Source organism: Sorex araneus, chromosome 6 (assembly GCF_027595985.1).
Source record: "Sorex araneus isolate mSorAra2 chromosome 6, mSorAra2.pri, whole genome shotgun sequence".
Classification (NCBI taxonomy): domain Eukaryota; kingdom Metazoa; phylum Chordata; class Mammalia; order Eulipotyphla; family Soricidae; genus Sorex; species Sorex araneus.
In genome coordinates, this window is record NC_073307.1 from 160,707,662 (window position 1) to 160,727,206 (window position 19,545).

At 43.7% G+C, this 19,545-nt stretch overlaps 1 protein-coding gene and 1 long non-coding RNA gene across 2 annotated transcripts in view; one reads left to right on the forward strand and one right to left on the reverse strand.

Moving 5' to 3' along the window:
• Nucleotides 1-18,873, reverse strand: part of LOC129406093 (uncharacterized) — a 32,792-nt gene extending 13,919 nt beyond the window's left edge. The window contains exons 1-2 of the long non-coding RNA XR_008630793.1: nt 18,312-18,873; nt 14,754-14,860 (exon numbers count right to left, since the gene is read on the reverse strand). This is a non-coding gene — a long non-coding RNA (uncharacterized LOC129406093). The remainder of the gene's footprint in view (nt 1-14,753; nt 14,861-18,311) is intronic.
• Nucleotides 18,874-19,166: 293 nt separating this feature from the next.
• Nucleotides 19,167-19,545, forward strand: part of ASRGL1 (asparaginase and isoaspartyl peptidase 1) — a 28,924-nt gene continuing 28,545 nt past the window's right edge. The window contains exon 1 of the mRNA XM_055143818.1: nt 19,167-19,178. Coding sequence (XP_054999793.1) covers nt 19,167-19,178 — 12 coding nt within the window. The remainder of the gene's footprint in view (nt 19,179-19,545) is intronic.

Below are 19,545 nucleotides of genomic sequence, written 5' to 3' on the forward strand. Positions count from 1 at the left end.
GCCATTCAAAACATTCCATGGCAGATAGATGAGAAATTTTGTGAAAACTCTTCAGATGAATCTAAGCAAGTCCTCATACAAGTACAACATGCATCGCCCTTGATCAAACTGATAATAAATGAAATCACACATTCAGAGGCAAATAGTGCAAAACTTCTATCTGCTTTCAAAGCAAGTAAGTGTCTGAGCCAAAGGAGAGAGAAAGGGTATTTTCCGCTGTCAGGTGAGAAGACAAATGGGAGATGCTTCACAATGGTGGAGTTTCACTTGTGCCCTTTTTTAAAGAGGGCATACAGGCTGGAGTGATAGGACAGCGGGTAGGGCGTTTGCCTTACACGCAGCTGACCGAGGTTCAATTCCCAGTATCCCATATGGTACCCTGAGCACTGCCAGGGGTAATTCCTGAGTGCAGAGCCAGGAGTGACCCCTGTGCATCGCCGGGTGTGACCCCCCAAAAAAAGTAAAAAGGGCATACACTGGGTTTTCCTAAAGTCCATGACCAAAACGATAAGTATCATGTTCTTCTTGTTACCATTTTAAGGCATCAAACTAAAACCCATGACCAATGGTGATATGGGAATTACATTGAAACACAGCTTAGACCATGAATGGCTTCCATAGTGCACAATATCAATCTTTTGGTACATCCAAGGCTGTGGGAAAACATCAGACAGTTTTTCCATTTCTGATAGCCAAATGGAGACACCAAAGGAAGAAATCTTGTTTGGACTGAGGTAATTTGCCAAAGTGAGTTGAAAATCTAAGTGGCATCCGTTTTTGTTTCAGGACACAATATATAACAGTGTAAACTTTACAAACCATAAGGACGGCAGAGAATAGTCAGGCACCAACAGTCAAATGGGGCACACGCCAACTCTTCTTTCTTTCCCGGCTTTAGATCTACAAACTTCAAGACACCTGTTGAAACCTCAGACACATTTTCTTTCCAATAAAATATCAGCAAACTAAACAAAAGTCTAAGTCATTTTGTTACTGATAAGAAACAGAAGCTGTAGGGAGCCTTATCTCTCACCCTTGATGTGTTCACACACACACACACACACACACACTCACTCACTCACTCACTCACAGTTTTCATGAGAGAACTCGGGCGTGAGAGACTGGAGAACCTGAAGATCATTCGTTCCTGATCACCTGTTCCCATCAAGGATCCCTCTCTGGAAAAGGGCCCCTCTCCCTAGCCTCCCTGTATTCTCAGCACTGACCCTTCTGGCCTCTGTCCCCTATTCTGGTGGGTGGGTCTGCTCACCTCCCAACTCCCATGGAACTCCCACCTGCACGCTGAACCCTGCCTGCCTGCTCAGCTCCCTCTGTCCCCGAGCCTGTTGTGAGGGTTGGGATGGGGAAGAGAAAGAGGTGTGGAAACAATTCCCCATAACACTTATCTGCTAATTCATCTATCTTAAATAGAATCCATATTACTCAGACGTAAGGAATATGAAGCTTCACAAGAAGTATTAGAGGGGCCACTCAAGTAGTCTCAAACACTCATGATTTCTACAAACTGATGGCACTAACTTTTCTCATCTCAATCTTATTCAACATCAAGATCCTGCAACCCCCTATCATGAGACAGAGAATGGCAATAAATGGAACCCAAATTTCTGCTGCCTACAGGAGACACCTCTCAACAGTTCAAGGTAAACAGAGGCTCAAGGTCAAAGTCTGGGAAATAGTCTGACAGGCAAACTATTGCCTCTCAAAGCAAGTGTGTGTGACCATTCTTATAAGAGACAACAGACACTACAAATTTTAAAAGCCTGCAAGTGCCATAAATGATTATTAGTTAATAATCCAAGGGTCAATCCATCATGAAGGATGTACACTCCAAAGCACCTATGTACCTAATGAACTGTAAAATAGAAAATGGAACACTAAAATATTTATTCTCTTGGTGATACTCTGAGAAGGCCTCTTTTTTCCCCCAGGGGAGTGCATCACACCCAGCGATGTTCAGGTGTTACTCCTGGTTCTGTCCTCAGGAATTACTCCTAAAGATGCTGGGATGCCAGGGATCAAATCTAAGTTGTATGAGTCCAAGGCAAATGCCCTATCCACTGTACTATCTCTCTAGTCCTATACATCAAAATATTTAAAACAACAATTCATAGGCTAATAGACCTGAAGAAAGATATTGACAGCAACAAAGTAGTGGTAGGACACTTCAACACTCTTCCCTGACATCTGGATAGACTACTAGGTAAAAACTCAATGAAAGCTGTCCTTAGGGGCTGTAGAAATAGTATAGCAGGTAAAGTGCTTGCCTTGCACAAGTTGAGCTGGATCTTCAGCACCCCAGATGGTCCCCTGAGCCAACAGTATTATCCCCTAGCACAGACTGAGAAGTAAGCCCCGAGTACCACTGGGTGGCCCAAAATACCAAAAAGAAAAAGAAAAAAGAAAACAAAACCACAAATCTTAGAACACACACACACACACACACACACGTGTGTGTATACATATATAGGCCCTTTAGCAAAAATATAAATAAATAAATAAATAAATAAAATACACATTCTTCTCCAGTGAATATGAAGTATTCTCCAAGATAGACCACATGCTGGGACACAAATCAAAGCTTCATCAAATCAAAAAGAGAGAAATCATATCAACAATCCTCTCGGACCACGATCCTTGAAAGTGGAAATAATGCACAAACAGAAATTTGAAAAACATTTAAACTTTTAGAAAGAAATAATTTATTACTAAACAATCAGTGGATCAAACAGGAAACCAAAGAATAAATTTAATTTTCCTGGAAACAAATGGGAACAAAGATGGGATTTTCCTGGACATATGGTACAGAGCAAATGCAATGTTAAGAGTAAAGTTCAACTAGAATAACAGAAGCTGAGCAAAATTTCAGGAAGCTCCAAGACGAGAAGAATGAAACTTCTAGGAAATAACAGAGATGGAAAATAGTCTGAAAAGAAATGAACAGCATCCCAGAGAACTATGGGATGAGTTCAAGGGACCAATATAAGTATCATCAGAGTTCCTGAAGAACAGCAGGAAAGCAAATGTGATGAAGAAACAAAGTTAAATAAACCATCAATAAGAACTTCCCAGTTTGTACTTTTCAGAATGGGAGCAGACAACCACCCCCACACACACACCCATAGTTCTGGAAGCCCCAGCAGCCAAGCCCACCACTATGTCCACTCACCTATGTTGTGTGAAATTTCTTTTGGTCGGAGGCGCTGAGACAAGAAACGCGAGAGGAATGTTAAAAGCATGAAGGATCATGGCTCACTCTGGCTCTGTGACGAAGAGCTTCCCACGGTCCCCTTTTATTTACTTTCCTACGTATACATCTCTAGTGACTCTGTACAGAGGAGTCACTAATGGAGAAAAAGGGGTGGGGGTGACAAGAGGAACATCAAAACATCAAAGCATACATTGTTTTGTCCGGTCTGTAAACCAAATGGCAACAATCTCTGAGAAGGAATGCAAGCTTTAGCACACAGTCTCCGTGGATCACAACCCCTTGCACCCAGGGTGGAAAGAGGGAAGCATTTCAAACCCAACCTGGGTCTGACATATGTGGAAAGGGGAAGACTGCTTCTTTGTACTGCCAGGAGTTAGAAGCAGATGAGGGAAGAAATGTTAACCTTTCCCAGATCAGTCGGACTCACTAGCCATCGCTCACCCACTCATGAAAGTGGGGTCCAGGGTTCTGCATCCCACTTATGGGGCAGCCTCCGACGACTCATCCTATAAACTGGCTAGGCACCGATAACCTGCCATCCCTGTTCTTCAGATTCACAACCTTAATCTCCAAGGATATGCAAGCCAAGCAGCTGAAATTCAGGGATAAAATAATACCCTCCCTCATCACTGAAAGCCCCATGCCATCCTAGGGGTGGTGCCCCACCCTGCTAAAGCCCTGGCAGTTGTACCCACACTCTAATGCTGCTACCACACCAGTGGCCTATGGCCTAAAGTCACAGTTTCACTGATAACCTCTGCAGAGACACCAAACCACCTAAACAGCACAGGTTAGCTCAGTGCTCAGCTGAGAACTCTGAGGTCTTCGTGGAGTGGAAACAGGAAGACTTCCCCCACTCCCGTTCCGCCCCCATACTCCTGTAATTCTAGAAGCCCAGGAAGCTCTTCCCACCTCTCACAGTCACTGCCACGTCGCACGCACGCACACACACACACACACACACACACAAACCATACACACAAAAAGAAACTGGAATTCAAACTTAAAACTGAATTCTAGGGATAAGGGTGTGGATCAGTGGTGGAAGGCCTGCTTTTTTTCCCCTTTATTTTAGCATCATGATTTACAAAGTTGTTCATAATACAATTGTTTTGGGCATTCAATAATCCAACACCAATCCCACCACCAATGTGATCTTCCCTCCACCAATCCCTCCACCATCTCCCCAACCACTCCCAAGCCTGCCCCTTTAGTAGGCATAAAACAATTTATTTTATATTACAAAAACCAGTTAATGAAAATATCCAAGAATACTTCAGTAAAAAAAAAAGTGAAATATCTCACCCATTGGGGTCGTTAAGTCACTGTCTGAGGGTTTGTTACCTGTCCATCTAATGTGGTAGGCTCCTACTGGGGAAGTCTGCTTACCTGTCAGCCAATGCAACCCCACAAGCCGAGTGCGAGTCTGTAGCACTGCCTGGTAGCTCTGTCCTTGTGATTCCTGGTGCCTCAACAAAGTGTGTGACCCCACACACCATAACCAAATATGTGTGCCCTCCCCCCCACCACCACCCAATAATAGCAGCAGCAACAACAACAACAACAATAGAAGGAAGAAAAAGGAGATGGAAATGGATTCCGAGTCAAAATGAAATTTTTTCAAGCACAGTGAGACAGCTGGTGTCTATTGGCTCCAACCCTTGCCCTAACAAGCTAAAAAAAAAAAACCTCAGAGGAGGGGGTATGGTGCTGCCAGCAGGTCAACCTATATGTGCGGGGCAAGTGCGTCAGCAGCCTGATGGTGTCTTCAGGCTTCCTGACACCTCTAAATGGCCGCTGTGCCTTTAACAGGTCCTCGACAACTTTGGACCAAGTTTACCAAGAAATTAAATGGCTAAAAGCTAGGTATGTGGGAGCCATGCCCACAAACCACCTCCGGCTCAGCTATACAAGCTCATTTATTGGCCTTATTTCAGAGACCCATAAATAAATCTCTAAAAAGACCAAAAGCCACAAGTAATCTTGGACCCACGCATGTCTGAAGAGATCAGGGTAAATCAGAGTGGTTGAGGCCACTCAAGCAAAGCCCCCAGCAGTCACTTGATTCCACAATCCAAAATCGCCCCCACACTCCCTAGCCTGACTCCATCGTCTCAGGATGGACCTCACCAAGATATAATCTGCTAAAAATTCGGGTATGCGGGTATTATGACTGAAATCTCCAGGCTTTCTCGGGGTCAGGATGGGGTACCTTCCCCCACTTCCCTGTTCTTCTGGAAGCCTCGGCAGTCATATGCACTCCCCAAAGCTGCCACCCAATTGAAAAGCTACTCCATATGGGAGGCATCGCCCTCCCCAAGCTTAAACTCTACTACAAAGTGGTAATAATTAAAACAACATGGTACTAGAACAAAGGCAGAACCGCAGATCAATGGAACAGGATGGAATATCCCCACACACAACCCCAAATGTATGATCATCTAATCTTTGATAAGGGAGCAGGAAATGTGAAGTGAAGCAAGGAAATCCTCTTTAACAAGTTGGGCTGGCATAACTGGGCAACCACATGCAAAAGAATGGGCTTAGACCTGGACTTAACACCACGCACAAAAGTCAGATCAAAGTAGATTAAAGATCTCAACGTCAGACCACAATCCATAAGGTACATTGAAGACAAGGTCAGCAAAACCCTCCACAATATTGAAGCTAAAGGTATCTTCAAAGATGACATGCCGCTGACCAACCAAGTAGAAACAGAGATCAACAAATGGGACTATATTAAACTAAGAAGCTTCTGCACCACAAAAGATAGTGACCAGAATACAAAGACAATCTACAGAATGGGAAAGGATATTTACCCAATACCCATCTGATAAGGAGTTGATATCAAGAGTATATAATGCACTGGTTGACCTCTACAAAAAGAAAACATTCAACCCCATCAGAAAATGGGGCAATGAAATGAACAGAAACTTTCTCAAGGAATAAATACGAATGGCCAAAAGGCACATGAAAAATGCTCTTCATCAACTCTCCGCTGAGATGTGATCCCGGCAGCCGCACGTGTGTGGCCTCTCCACAGCTGCACGAGCATGATTCCAGAGGCCAGCTAAGCAACTTTTGGTACTGGCAACTTCTTGCAGAAATGTCTCTAGACTGTGAACTAAGCTGCGGCCCAATGCCTGCCCAGGAGGGGAAAGGTTTTTCTCTCTCTTCTTTTCCTTGCAGGGGGGAAGGGCGTGGCGACCGCCATCTTATGAGGACCACAAATGAGAGGCACACACTTTCAATGATCCAATTTCTGGCAGAAGTTTCCCTGGACTTTGTTACTAAAATACAGAAATCCAAAACTGTGTGGCCGCGCGACCTCGTATCTCTTCATTCTCAGCAATGGAAAACAAATTATCAAATGCTTCCTTTTCAGCAGGTCTGATTCTAGGGGGAAAACTCCAAACAATAAAGTGAGTTTTTTTGAAATATTGAATGTAACAAAGTAAAGAGAAAGTAAAGTGAAATTTATCGGCCAAGATGTGATCCCGGGGGCCACACATGTGTGCGGCCTCTCTGCAGCTGCATGAGCATGACTCCAGACGCCAGCTAAACTTTTCGGCATGGGCAGCTCCTCGCAGAATGTCTCCAGACTGAGAACTAAGCCATGGCCACATGCCCGCCCAGGAGGGGAAAGGTATTTCTCTCTCGCGCCTCTTCCTTGCCGGGGGTGAAGGGCGCGGTGACAGCCATATTATGACGACCACAGATGGGGTTTACAAGCTTGCAATGATCCAATATCTGGAAGTAATCTTCCTGGACTTAGTTGCTAAAGTACAGAAATCCACGGTAGCGGAGCAGCCACACAACCTGATATCTCTTCACAACAGGTCTGACTAGTGGGTACTCCTAACAATAATAGTGAGGTTTGTGTTGAAATATTGAATGTAACCATAGTAAATAGAAAGTAAAGTAAAATTTATCAGTTACATAGAAGGGGGGGTGTGGGGGGGTGCGGGATAGGAGGTGTGCTGTTTTGCTTTTTTTTTTTTGGTGATGGGATATGGACACTGGGAAGGGATAGTTGTTTCAACATTGTATAACTGAGACTTAAGCCTGAAATAATTGTAATTTTCCACATGGTTATTCAATAAAATAAAATTCTTTAAAATAAAAAAAATTATCAGTTACACAGGCGGGGGTGGGATGGGAGGTACACTAGGTTGTTTTTTTTTTTGGTGGTGGAATATGTGCACTGGTGAAGGGATGGTTGTTTGAGCATTGTATAACTGAGACTTAAACCTGAAAGCTTTGTAATTTCCCACATGGTGATTTAATTAAAAAAAAAATTTTAAAGAGAAAAATTCTCTTCATCACTAATCATCAGGAAGATGCAGATCAAAACAACTACGAGATACCACCTCACACCACAGAGACTGGCACACATCCAAAAGAACAAAAGCAACTGCTGTTGGCGTGGATGTGGGGAGAAAGGGACCCTTCTACACTGCTGGTGAGAATGACGAATGGTTCAGCCCTTTTGGAAAACAATATGAACGCTTCTCAAAAAATTAGAAATTGAGCTCCCATTTGACCCAACAATACCACTTCTGGGAATATATCCCAGAGTAGCAAAAAAGTATAGTCGAAATGACATCTGGACTCGAATGTTCACTGCAGCACTGCTTGCAATAGCCAGAATCTGGAAAAAACCTGACTGCCCGAGAACAGATGACTGGTTAAAGAAACATTGGTACATCTACAAAATGGAATACTATGCATCTGTTAGAAAAGATGAAGTCATGACCCTTGCATATAAGTGGATCAACATGGAAAGTATCATGCTAAGTGAAATGAGACAGAAAGAGAGAGACAAAGAAAGATTGCAATCATTTGCGGAATATAAAATAACAGAATAGGAGACTAACACCCAATAATAGTAGAAATAAGTACCAGGAGGTTTGCTCCATAGCTTGGAAACCTGCCTCACATGCTGGGGGGAAAGGCAGCTCAGATAGAGAAGGGAACACCAAGTAAAGTGTGGTTGGAGGACCCGCTCAGGATGGGAGATGCGTACTGAGACTATAGATTGAACATGATAGCCACTCAATACCTCTATTGCAAACCACAGCACCCAAAAGGAGAGAGAGAACAAAAGGGAATTCCTTGCCATAGAGGCGGGGTGGGGTGGAGGGATGGACTGGGGGGGGGGGTGGGAGGGATACTGGGATCATCGGTGGTGGAGAATGGGCACTGGTGGAGGGATGGGTTTTCAAGAATTGTATGACTGAAACAGAAGCACGAAAATATGTAAACCTGTAACTGTACCCTCACGGTGATTCGCTAATAAAAAAATAATAAATTTTTTTTTTGGTTTTTGGGTCACACCTGGCGATGCACAGGGGTTACTCCCGGCTCTGCCCTCAGGAATTACTCCTGGCGGTGCTCAGGGGACCATATGGGATGCTGGGATTTGAACCCGGGTCGGCCGCGTGCAAGGCAAACGCCCTACCCGCTGTGCTATCGCTCCAGCCCCAAAAATAATAAATTTTTTTAAAAAATGAAAAGCTACTTCAGCCTTACCGTCCCTATAAAAATATCAAATTCCCTGAACAAACACCATGACCTCTTAGCACCTGTATTGCAAGGAGAGAGAAAGCAAGAAGGAAAGTGTCTCCCATAGAGGGAGGCTGGAGGCAGGGGGGAGGGGGTTTGGGGGTGGGTGGGAGGAAAATAGGGGACATTGGTGGTGGGAAATGTAAACTGGTGGAGGGATGGGTGCTGGATCATTGTATGACTAAAACCCATTTATGAACAATTTTATAATGGTCTATCTCATGGATATTCAATTAAGAAAAAGGAATGTGGAGTTCACACCCAATTCAATCAGCTTAATCAATTAGTGAATAAATATTAGTATTAGTACTCCTACATTTAAAAAAAAACCTCAGAAAACAGAAGCAGACTATATAGCACAAAAGTGCAAAAACAGGAATGAGAACACCTATATTATAATTATACCCAATATCCCGGGTATAGCCCCCCTTTCTCACCCTCCCCTGCCTCCAAGGCAGACAATATTCCCCATACTCTCTCTCTACTTTTGGGCATTATGGCTTGTAACAGAGACACTGAGAGGTCATCATGTTTGGTCTATTATCTATTTTCGGCACATATCTCCCATCCCAACTGGTTCCTCCAGCCATCATTTTCTTAGTGATTCCTTCTCTATTCCATCTGCCTTCTCCCCTCCACTCATGAAACAGTCTTCCAGCAAGGACCCAGAACTTGAGACCAGGCGCTATCTTACTTGTAGCCCCAGACAGAAGTCTCCCACCAGAGGGCAACATCTTTGGGGAAAACATTCTTTTTCTTCACTAATCCATCCTGAGGGAAACAGCGGCAGCTTGAGGCCACTAGCTGTAACTGCATCCCACACTTAGGACAAAAGTAGAGAAAGCTAAGGCAGGGATGGAGGCTTGGGGTCACCCTGTCAAGATTTTGTCCTCCCCTAGGAAGGAATGTAAGGAACAATAATGCTTGAAAGAAGTCTCTCCAGCCTAGGCCATAAATACCCACAAAAAATTGCTTCATGGTAGATATGGAATCAAGCTAGGCAAGTAAAATAAAATCCAGTGAAAAATAAATGGATTGTAAGCATCATCATCATCATCATTATCCCATTGATCGTCAAATTTCTCGAGCGGTCTCAGTAATGTCTCCATTCGTCCTAGCCCTGAGATTTTAGAAGCTTCTCTTTACTCATCCTTCCCAATGATGCCGCATTGAAGGTTCTTTCAGGGTCAGGGGAATGAAACCCATCATTGTTACTGGTTTTGGCATATGAATACACCATGGGGAGTGTGTGAGGCTCTCCTATGTGGGCAGGAAACTCTTGGTAGCTTGCCAGGTTCTCCCAGAGGGAGAAGTAGGCTATAAGATGTGGTATGTATACCCAATGGAATGCTATTCAGCTGCAAGTTATAATGAAATCATGAAATTTGCTGCAACCTGAACGGAATGGAAGGTACCATATTATGTGAAGTAAGAAAGAAGAACAAACACAGAACGATCACAGAATGATTGGATGCAATGCAGCAAAGGAGGGATGATCAACTAGATCAACTCTGATGCCAGAGTACATGGAAGATAAGGACAGAGAAGGAAAAATTGAGAGGAGAGTAATAAGATGAGGAAGGAAAGTAAGCAGGGAGCATGGGTCCCAGGCTTCAGGTACTTCAGAATTGGTGGAGGGGTGTTTAGAGATATATCTAAGCCAAAGAGTCAACAACTCTTGAAAACATGAGATCCAAACTACAACAACCAAACTTTATAATGTGATGGGGAGATGGGGACAAGGAAGGGAGATGGGGACAAGGAAGAGAATTTGGGGACACCGGTGGAGGTAAGTTGACACTGGTGGTGGGACTGGTGCAAGAATATTATGTATCTAAAACTCAGCTATTGAGGTAAGAGAGATAGTACAACGGGGAGGGCATTTGCCTTACATACAGCTGACCCTGGGTTCGATCCCTGGTATCCCATATTGTCCCCCCAAGCATTGCCAGGGTAAAGAGACAGGAGTAATTCCTGAGTAGAGCCAGGGGTGAGCCCTGAATATTGCCTAGTGTGGCAAAAAAAAACAACCCTCAACTGTCAAAGACTTTGTAAATCAAGGTTCTACACACACACACACACAAACACACACACGTGTGCTTTTCTCAATCTCTTTTATTTTTAATTTATTTTGTCATTATTTATTTTTCATTTAAAGTAACAATGATGGGTCTCATTTCCCTGACCATGAAAGAGCCTCCAATGCAGCACCATGGGGAAGGACGAGTAAATATCTAAAATCTCAGGGCTAAGATGAATGGAGGTTTTACTGGCATCTGCTCGAACAAATCTATGAACAACGGAATGACAGTGATACAGTAATACAGTGATTACTTTTTTAAAATCAAGTTTCTTTTTTTTTTTTGCTTTTTTTGGGGGGCATGCACAGGGGTTACTCCTGGCTCTGCACTCAGGAATTACTCCTGGTGATGCTCAGGGGACCATATGGGATGCTGGGAATCGAACCCGGGTTGGCCGCGTGCAAGGCAAACGCCCTACCCACTGTGCTATCACTCCAGCCCCTAAATCAAGTTTTTTTAATAAAATTATTTTTAATTTTAAAATACTGCTCTTTTATTCTATATGAAAAAAAGCTGAGATTCAGATTAATTTCCTCACACATTCTGCTAAATTCCTCACACATTCTTTTTTTTTTTTTTTTTTTTTTGCTTTTTGGGTCACACCCGGCAATGCACAGGGGTTACTCCTGGCTCATGCACTCAGGAATTACCCCTGGCGGTGCTCAGGGGGACCATATGGGATGCTGGGATTCGAACCCGGGTCGGCCGCGTGCAAGGCAAACGCCCTACCCGCTGTGCTATCTCTCCAGCCCCTCCTCACACATTCTGAGTCATAGCATGAACAATATAGATGTCCTGTTTGGCATAGGATCTTTACCAAGAAGCCAGGGCACTCTACACATAATCTCTATTCAGAAGAACTCTAGGATAGTAAAGATAAAAGAAATACATATATGATGCACTGTAGCACTGTCCTCCCGTTGTTCATCTATTTGCTCGAGCGGGCACCAGTAATATCTCCATTGTGAGACTTGTTGTTACTGTTTTTAGCATATTGAATACGCCACGGGGAGCTTGCCAGGCTCTGCCATGTGGACGGGATACTCTCGGTAGCTCGGTAGCTTTCCGGGCTCCCTGAGAGGGACGGAGGAATCAAACCCAGGTCGACCGAGTGCAAGGCAAACGCCTTACCCGCTGTGCCATCGCTCCAGTCCACATATATGATGAATAGAAATTTCCTCAAAGAAGACATAGAGATGGCCAATAGATATATTTTAAACTCTGCATAACATATCATCAGGAAAATGCAAAACAATAGTTAGAGAGCATCTCACACCAGTGATATTGGCAAGCACACACACACACACATACACACACACACACACACACACACACACAAAGGAAAAAAAGCAACCCATGCTGACATGGATGCAGGAGGAAGGGAACCCTCATCCATTGGTGATGAGAATGTCGATGAGAATACCTTTTTGAAAAACAATAGGGACACTTCTCAAAAAGCTAAGATTGCAGATGGAGCGATAGCACGGCAGGTAGGGCATTTGACTTGCATGTGGCTGACCCGAATTCGATTCCCAGCATCCCATATGATCCCCTGAGCACCGCCAGGAGTAATTCCTGAGTGCAGAGCCAGGAGAAACCCCTGTGCAACGCTGGCTGTGACCCAATGTGCAAAAAAAAAAAAAAAAAGCTAAGAATTGAGCTCTCATATGAAACTAGCAATTCCACTTCATGGCATCTATCCCAAACAACAAATGAGATATTATTGTGATACCACAACATCACTCACTACATGTGCCAGTGAGACTAACACACATAAAAAGGAACAAAATGACCAGTGTTTGCATAAATGTGGGGAAAGGGATTCCTCATTCACTGCTGATGGGAATATTAACTGATCTAGCCCTTGTGGAAAACAATATGAACAGTTCTTAAAAAAAAAAAGTTGATCTTTCATATAATCCAATAATCTCACCTCTTGGCATCTACCCTAAGGGTTCAAAACCTCTCTTCAGAAAAGGTATGTGCACTTCTATGCTCATTGCAACACTATCCACAATAGCTGCAATCTGGAAACAGTCCAACTACCAAAAATAAATCACGTGGATAAAGAAACTATGGTTACATGTACACAATGAAAGCTATTCAGCTGTAAGAAAAGATGAAATCATGCAATTTGCTGCTCTGTCGCTAGATCGGGAGAGTCAGAATAAGCCTGAAAGAGAGGGAAAGACACAGAATGATCTCTGTGGGATATAAAAACACATAGGAGGGGAACAACAAATGACCAAAGGCAAAAGAAACTGAGAACTGGCCTTCAGTAGGACACTCACCAAGGTGGGGGCGGGGGGAGGTGAGGAGGAGATGGGACTAGGTAAAGGGAAGTCACATAGTTGGGCCCATGGTGAAGGGAAGTGAACACTGGTGGAAGGTGTGGTGCTGGAATGTTTGATGAATGAAGCCCTGCCATTAACAGTATTATAAACCACAAAACCTAAAATAATATTTTTAAATAAAATTAAATAATTTTTGGCTTTTGGGGTCACAGTCAACGATGCTCAGGGGTTACTCCTGGCTCTGCACTCAGGAATTACTCCTGATGGTGCTCGGGAGATCATATGGGATGCCAGGGATCGAACCCAGGTTGGACACGTGCAAGGCAAGCACCCTGCCCATTGTACTATTGCTCTGGTCCCTAAAATAAGATATTTGTTAAAGGTGCCATCTCAATGGAAGAGTATAACAATTCCTTTTTAACAAATTTAAATGATAATTTCACGCGTGCATCATTTCCAAAGTAACTCTTTAGAATGCCTCTTCTGACAGTCAAGTGTGCTGGTTCGGATAACAGATTATCTGGTCACTGCTCCTGTTCATGCCCCATCTCTTGCCTGCAATGTACACTCTGTTCTTTCGGACTCCAATTCTGATCCTTGGTCCCTTCACAACAAATTTTTCATCCATTCAACTTCAATGTTGTCATCCACTGGACACAAGTTCCTTTACCTACTCTGAAACCCACAAGCCCATGCATCCTCTATGCCACAAAACCTCCCCTCAGAGTTGTTGTTCAGCATTCTGAGTAGCTGTCACTTGCAATCCACCCCCAACACCTTTTCAAAGCTCTCCCTCCATTTTTGGCCACACTTTTATAGAAACCCGCTGTCCCCACGATAGAAATTCCAAGCTGCCTTCCCCCCATTTCCCCGCAGCAAAAAGTGGGAGGTCATGCCATGGGTTCCGAATGAGCCTGGAATGCAGAGCAGAGCAAAGTGGAGATGTGGTAGTGGGGACAGCCCCTCCAGCTAGTTCAATAGCTGAGGTGGCTGGTTGAGAGACAGGTGGACGGTCCAATGGGGAGATGATGAGGATGTGCTTTAGAGTCTACAGGAAGCCCATGGCATGCTTGAGGATTAATCCAACCCCTGACTTAGAGTGCCCAGTGATTTAACTATCCTCTACTGTGAAGCCATGTTCTTGGAACTGACTTTAAGTGAAATAAAAAAAAACTATAAAAAGAAAGTCATCCGCTCACATCGTTTCACTCAACTTTAGCTAGAAGTTTTATTTTTATTTTAGATAGAGGGGTCAGGGTTATAATGAAATGAAGTTAAATGAAACCGCTTCACCAAGGACCTGCTACGGATTCATTTTTTGTCATCATTTAGCTTCAGGGGTTCTGTAAAATGCAACCTCATTCATGGATCGGTCTAGTCAGACAGCTAACTGCTGACTTTCCTGCAGTGCTCTGGGGCCTCTGAGAGCTTTTGTATTCCACTGGGCACCTGCCCTGCATACTCAATCTTTGTTAAGTTTTGCAGGACGGACAGCGGAGAAACACATTCAGGGAAAAGAAGCCAGGATCCTTCTTAGGCCCCGGGAAAAAGGGTGAAAACAACTGTCAGATCCTCACTACCCACCAGATGCCTGTCGATCTCCAACGAAGCGAGAAAGCTTTGGACTGGTTGCCTGGGTCCTTTCTTCCACTCTTCCCAACACTGCTGCCAAATGGGGTGCTTTATTGTCCCTAGAAACACAGTGATTGGCTGTCATCCTGAGAATTTACCCAGCCTGCTTGCAGAGTGGCCTAATTCCAAGACACATTGAGTGATTTACTTGACCTCTTAAATTTGATTCTTAAATTTTTTTTAATTTTTAATTTATTTTTTAATGGAGTCACAGTGAGATGCACAGTTATAAAGTTGTTCATGATTTAGTTTCAGTCACACAATGTTCCAACACTAGTCCCTTCACCACTGTACATTTCCCACCACAAATGTCCCCAGTTTCCCCTCCTGCTCCGCCACCTCCCCTCACACCCTCCCCCCCCCCCCATTCTTCTATGGTTTCTGTGGCAGGCACTTTTCTTTTTTTCTCTCTCTCTCCCTCCCCCCCCCCCTCTCTCTTCCTCTTCTTTTGGGCCTTATGGTTTGTGATACAGATAACTAAAAGGTTATCAAGTATATACCTTAAATTTAAGGAGCTTGTTTATTTGTTACTTCCTTCCTGAATTTGGCATATTATGCAAAATTTATGCCCTAAAGTCCTGATCATTATAATCCAGTCCAAGAAAGAAACAGAGTTATGCATTCCATGCAAAACCTGGAGCTTTCCAATTTTAGGAAGAATTCTTACAGATTTTGTGAATGATTGATGAAAGTCATAATTCATCCTTTCTCCTGCAATATGATTTATTTCAAGACCCACCTCAATTTGGCAACATGTATCAGAACCTTTGACTTAAAAAACCTTCATCCATGGATTTTTCTTTGAGAATACACAAGAAATGCAAATAAGGGAGCCAGAGAGATAATACATTTGCCTTTCACACAGCTGACTCGGGTTCAATGCCCATAACCTCATATGATCCCCTGAGCACCATCAGGATGATTCCTGAGCACAGAGCCAGGATAAGCCCTGAACACAGCTGAGTGTGGTCTAAAAAATTTTTTTAACATAAATAATAGACATGGATCAGGGGCATATGCCTTGTATGCTTAAGGCCCCAAGTTTGATTCCCTGTACTGGATGTTCCTGGCACGGCTGAGAGTAGTCCTAGTGGACCTCCATAGCACAACATCACCAGATTCTAGTATTGAATTACCACAGCAGGTTAGCTGAATCACTGAAAATGGTCCCTAGGAATACCCCTGCCATAGTGGCAGGGTTGGGGTGGGGGGAGACAGGACTGGGGAGGGGGGGGAGGGATGTTGGGTTTACTGGTGGTGGAGAATGGGCACTGGTGAAGGGATGGGTTATCGAACTTTGTATGGGGGAAACATGAGCACAAAGATGTATGGATCTGTAACTGTACCCTCACGATGACTCTCTAATTAAAAATAAACTAATAAAAAAATAAAAATAAATTTAAAAAAAGAAAATGGTCCCCAGGTTCCCTGGGCACTGTTTTAGAGCCCCACACCTTCAAAATACAAATAAGGATATATGTGTGAAGACATTCACTGAAACATTTTTTTCTTCAAATCAAATCAAGAGTATCCCACCCGCCACAGTAGAGCCTGGCAAGCTACCCATGACGTATTTGATATGTATGCCAAAAAACAGTAACAACAAGTCTCACAATGGAGATGTTACTGGTGCCTGCTCAAGCAAATCAATGAGCAATGGGATGACAGTGACAGTGATACAAAAATCAAATTGTATTGATTTGGGCCAGAGTGATAGTAAAGCGGGTATACCAGGCAGTTGCCTTGCACACAGCCGATCCATTTGGGTCCCCAGCATCCAATATGGGTCCCCCAAGCACCTCCAGGGAGTAATTCCTAAGTGAAGAGCCAGGAATAACCCCTAAACATCGCTGGGTGTGACACAAAAAGGAAAGAAAAGAAAGAAAGAAAGAAAGAAAGAAAGAAGAAGAAAGAAAAGAAAGAAAGAAAGAAAGAAAGAAAGAAAGAAAGAAAGAAAGAAAGAAAGAAAGAAAGAAAGAAAGAAAGAGAAAGGAAAGAAAGAAGAAAGAAAGAAAGAAAGAAAGAAAGAAAGAAAGAAAGAAAGAAAGGAAGGAAGGAAGGAAGGAAGGAAGGAAGGAAGGAAGGAAGGAAGGAAGGAAGGAAGGAAGGAAGGAAGGAAGGAAGGAAGGAAGGAAGGAAGGAAGGAAGGAAGAGAGAGAGAGAAAGAGAGAGAGAGAGAAAGAAAGAAAGAAAGAAAGAAAGAAAGAAAGAAAGAAAGAAAGAAAGAAAGAAAGAAAGGAAGGAAGGAAGGAAGGAAGGAAGGAAGGAAGGAATGGAAGGAAGGAAGGAAGAAAGAAGAGAAAGAAAGAAAGAAAGAAAGAAAGAAAGAAAGAAAGAAAGAAAGAAAGAAAGAAAGAAAGAAAGGAAAGAAAGAAAGAAAGAAAGAAAGAAAGAAAGAAAGAAAGAAAGAAAGAAGAAAGAAAGAAAGAAAGAAAGAAAGAAAGAAAGAAAGGAAAGAAAGAAAGAAAGAAAAAGAGAGAGAAAGAAAGAAAATTATATTGATTTGCCATTGGTTTGCATGCTTGTGCATTTGCTCCTCTGGGGGTGACGAGTATAATTCCTATGAATTATACTCCTGGGGTACAATCATATCCCTCTCTCTGTGGGCAGGTTTCTCCATGTTGCCATCAAGCAATCCCCTCTGTTCATTCCTCCTACACCCCCCACCCCTTTACCTCTGGTAACAAATATATTTTTCATAGTCTAGGAATTATTTTCTGTTGCGTTTTAACCAGTTTATTTGCTTCAGTTAGTGATAACTTTTATGCCTATTTTGCTTAACCTAATCAATTCAGATTCCATCTATGTTGTCACAAAATGCAAATTTTCATCCTTTTTAATGGCAGAGAACTGTTGGATATCTACACAACTTCTTCATCCCGAAAACTTCAATGGGAGCTAAGGTTGATTCCATGAAACATTATTTCTAATATGACAATGTGAAAAGCATTCAATGATAGGGAAATGCTCACAAATAATGCTAACTTAATAAGAAAAAAAGTCATAATGGAATCACAGGGGCCAGAGAAATAGTACAGGGATGAACGCACTGGCTTTGTACACACCCAGCCTTGGTTCAATACCTAGCACTGCAAATGATTCCCCCACGAACCACTGGAGTAATCCCTGAGTGCAGAGCCCAGAGAAAGCTCTGAATGTGTGTGTGTGTTTTGGGGGAGGGGGGGAATGAAATGGAACCCTCATAGAAAGAGCAAGGAAGAAATATACCAAAATATCCCTTGTATTGGACAAGGGGATAGTATTATAGCCATTTCTATTTTGTTCTCTATACTTGGCCATGCCATGTCAATGTCCAACATACCCCTTTACTGAAAATGTGTATTTTTCATCAGATGACCTGCTATTATCTTTAAATACAATAAATACTAGGATCTATCAATCTAGAGAAGAATCTTGCCTTGCGGCCGAAGCAATAGTACAGCATAGGGTATTTGCCTTACATGTGGCTAACCCCGAGCTGGATTGATAGCACAGAGGTAGAGCACTCACCTTTCATGCAGCTGACCCGTGTTCAATTCCTCTGCCCCTCTTGGAGAGCCCGGAAAGCTACCGAGAGTATTGCGTCCGCACGGCAGAGCCTGGCAAGCTACTCGTGGTGTACTCCATATGCCAAAAACAGTAACGATAAGTCTCACAATGAGAGATGTTACTGGTACCAGCTAGAACAAATCGATGAGCAATGGGATGACAGTGATGGTGACAGTGGCAGCTAACCCAGGTTCCATCCCTGGCATCCCTATGGTTCCCCAAGCACCACCAGGAGAAATTCCTGAGTAGAGAGCCCAAAGTAATACCTGAGTAGCATGGGGCGTGACCCCAAAAATACAAGCAAACAAAAAAAGAATCTTGCCTTATACAAGTAAAATAAGCCCCATTCACTTATCCAGATGTAAAGCCACGAACTATAATTGCAGTCAGTCAGGTCTGTAGTTTTACCAAACCTCGGAGCACTCCAGAGCCCAAACCTCCATCTGAGTCTGCCCATTGGTTATTCAATGAACAATCTGAGCCCATACAGTGTGTCAGGCTTCAAGCCACACTGCCACCCAGATTTTATCTCATGGGACCGTTACCACCACCCTAGACACAGCTCCATCGTGGGCACCAGCCAGACTCCTCCAGAACGAGAAGTTCGGGCAACTCTCCCTGAGAACCAGAGTTCATTTTTCTCCCTTGGCAACAGGCTCTGTTCCATGAGCAGCTCACAAAAGTCTGATTTCATTCCTCCCCAGAGCTACTGCCATTGGCAGGGTGGAATTTGCTTTTCTAAGCTTCTAGGTCACTTGTTCTTCATCCAACAAACACTGATGGGAACCTCCTGAGAGCCAGACCCAGTTCTGGCTCATGTTACAAATGGCACTGTCAAGGCCCGGGCCTGCAGGATGCTCCAGACTTAGTGTGTGGACAAAAGCACCTCCCCAGGCCACCATCAGCTCCCAGCATTCCCACAGAAAAGACTTGGTTTGAATTATGACAGATACCTTTTTTGGCAAAGTCTCTTGCCTGCGCGCCTGGCTGCCTTCCCCGGGGCCCCCTCGGAGGAGATGGGCTCCAGCTTTCCTCACCACCCCGGAGCAGAGCTCCCACAGCCAAAGACCTCCGAAGCCTAGCCACAGCCATGCTCAAGGCCCCTCTCCACACGTTCGGTACGAGCCTCACACATGAAGGTACCGGCAGAGGAACCCAGGTGTGTGGGACCCGGGGCTGAGACCCTCCAAGCCTG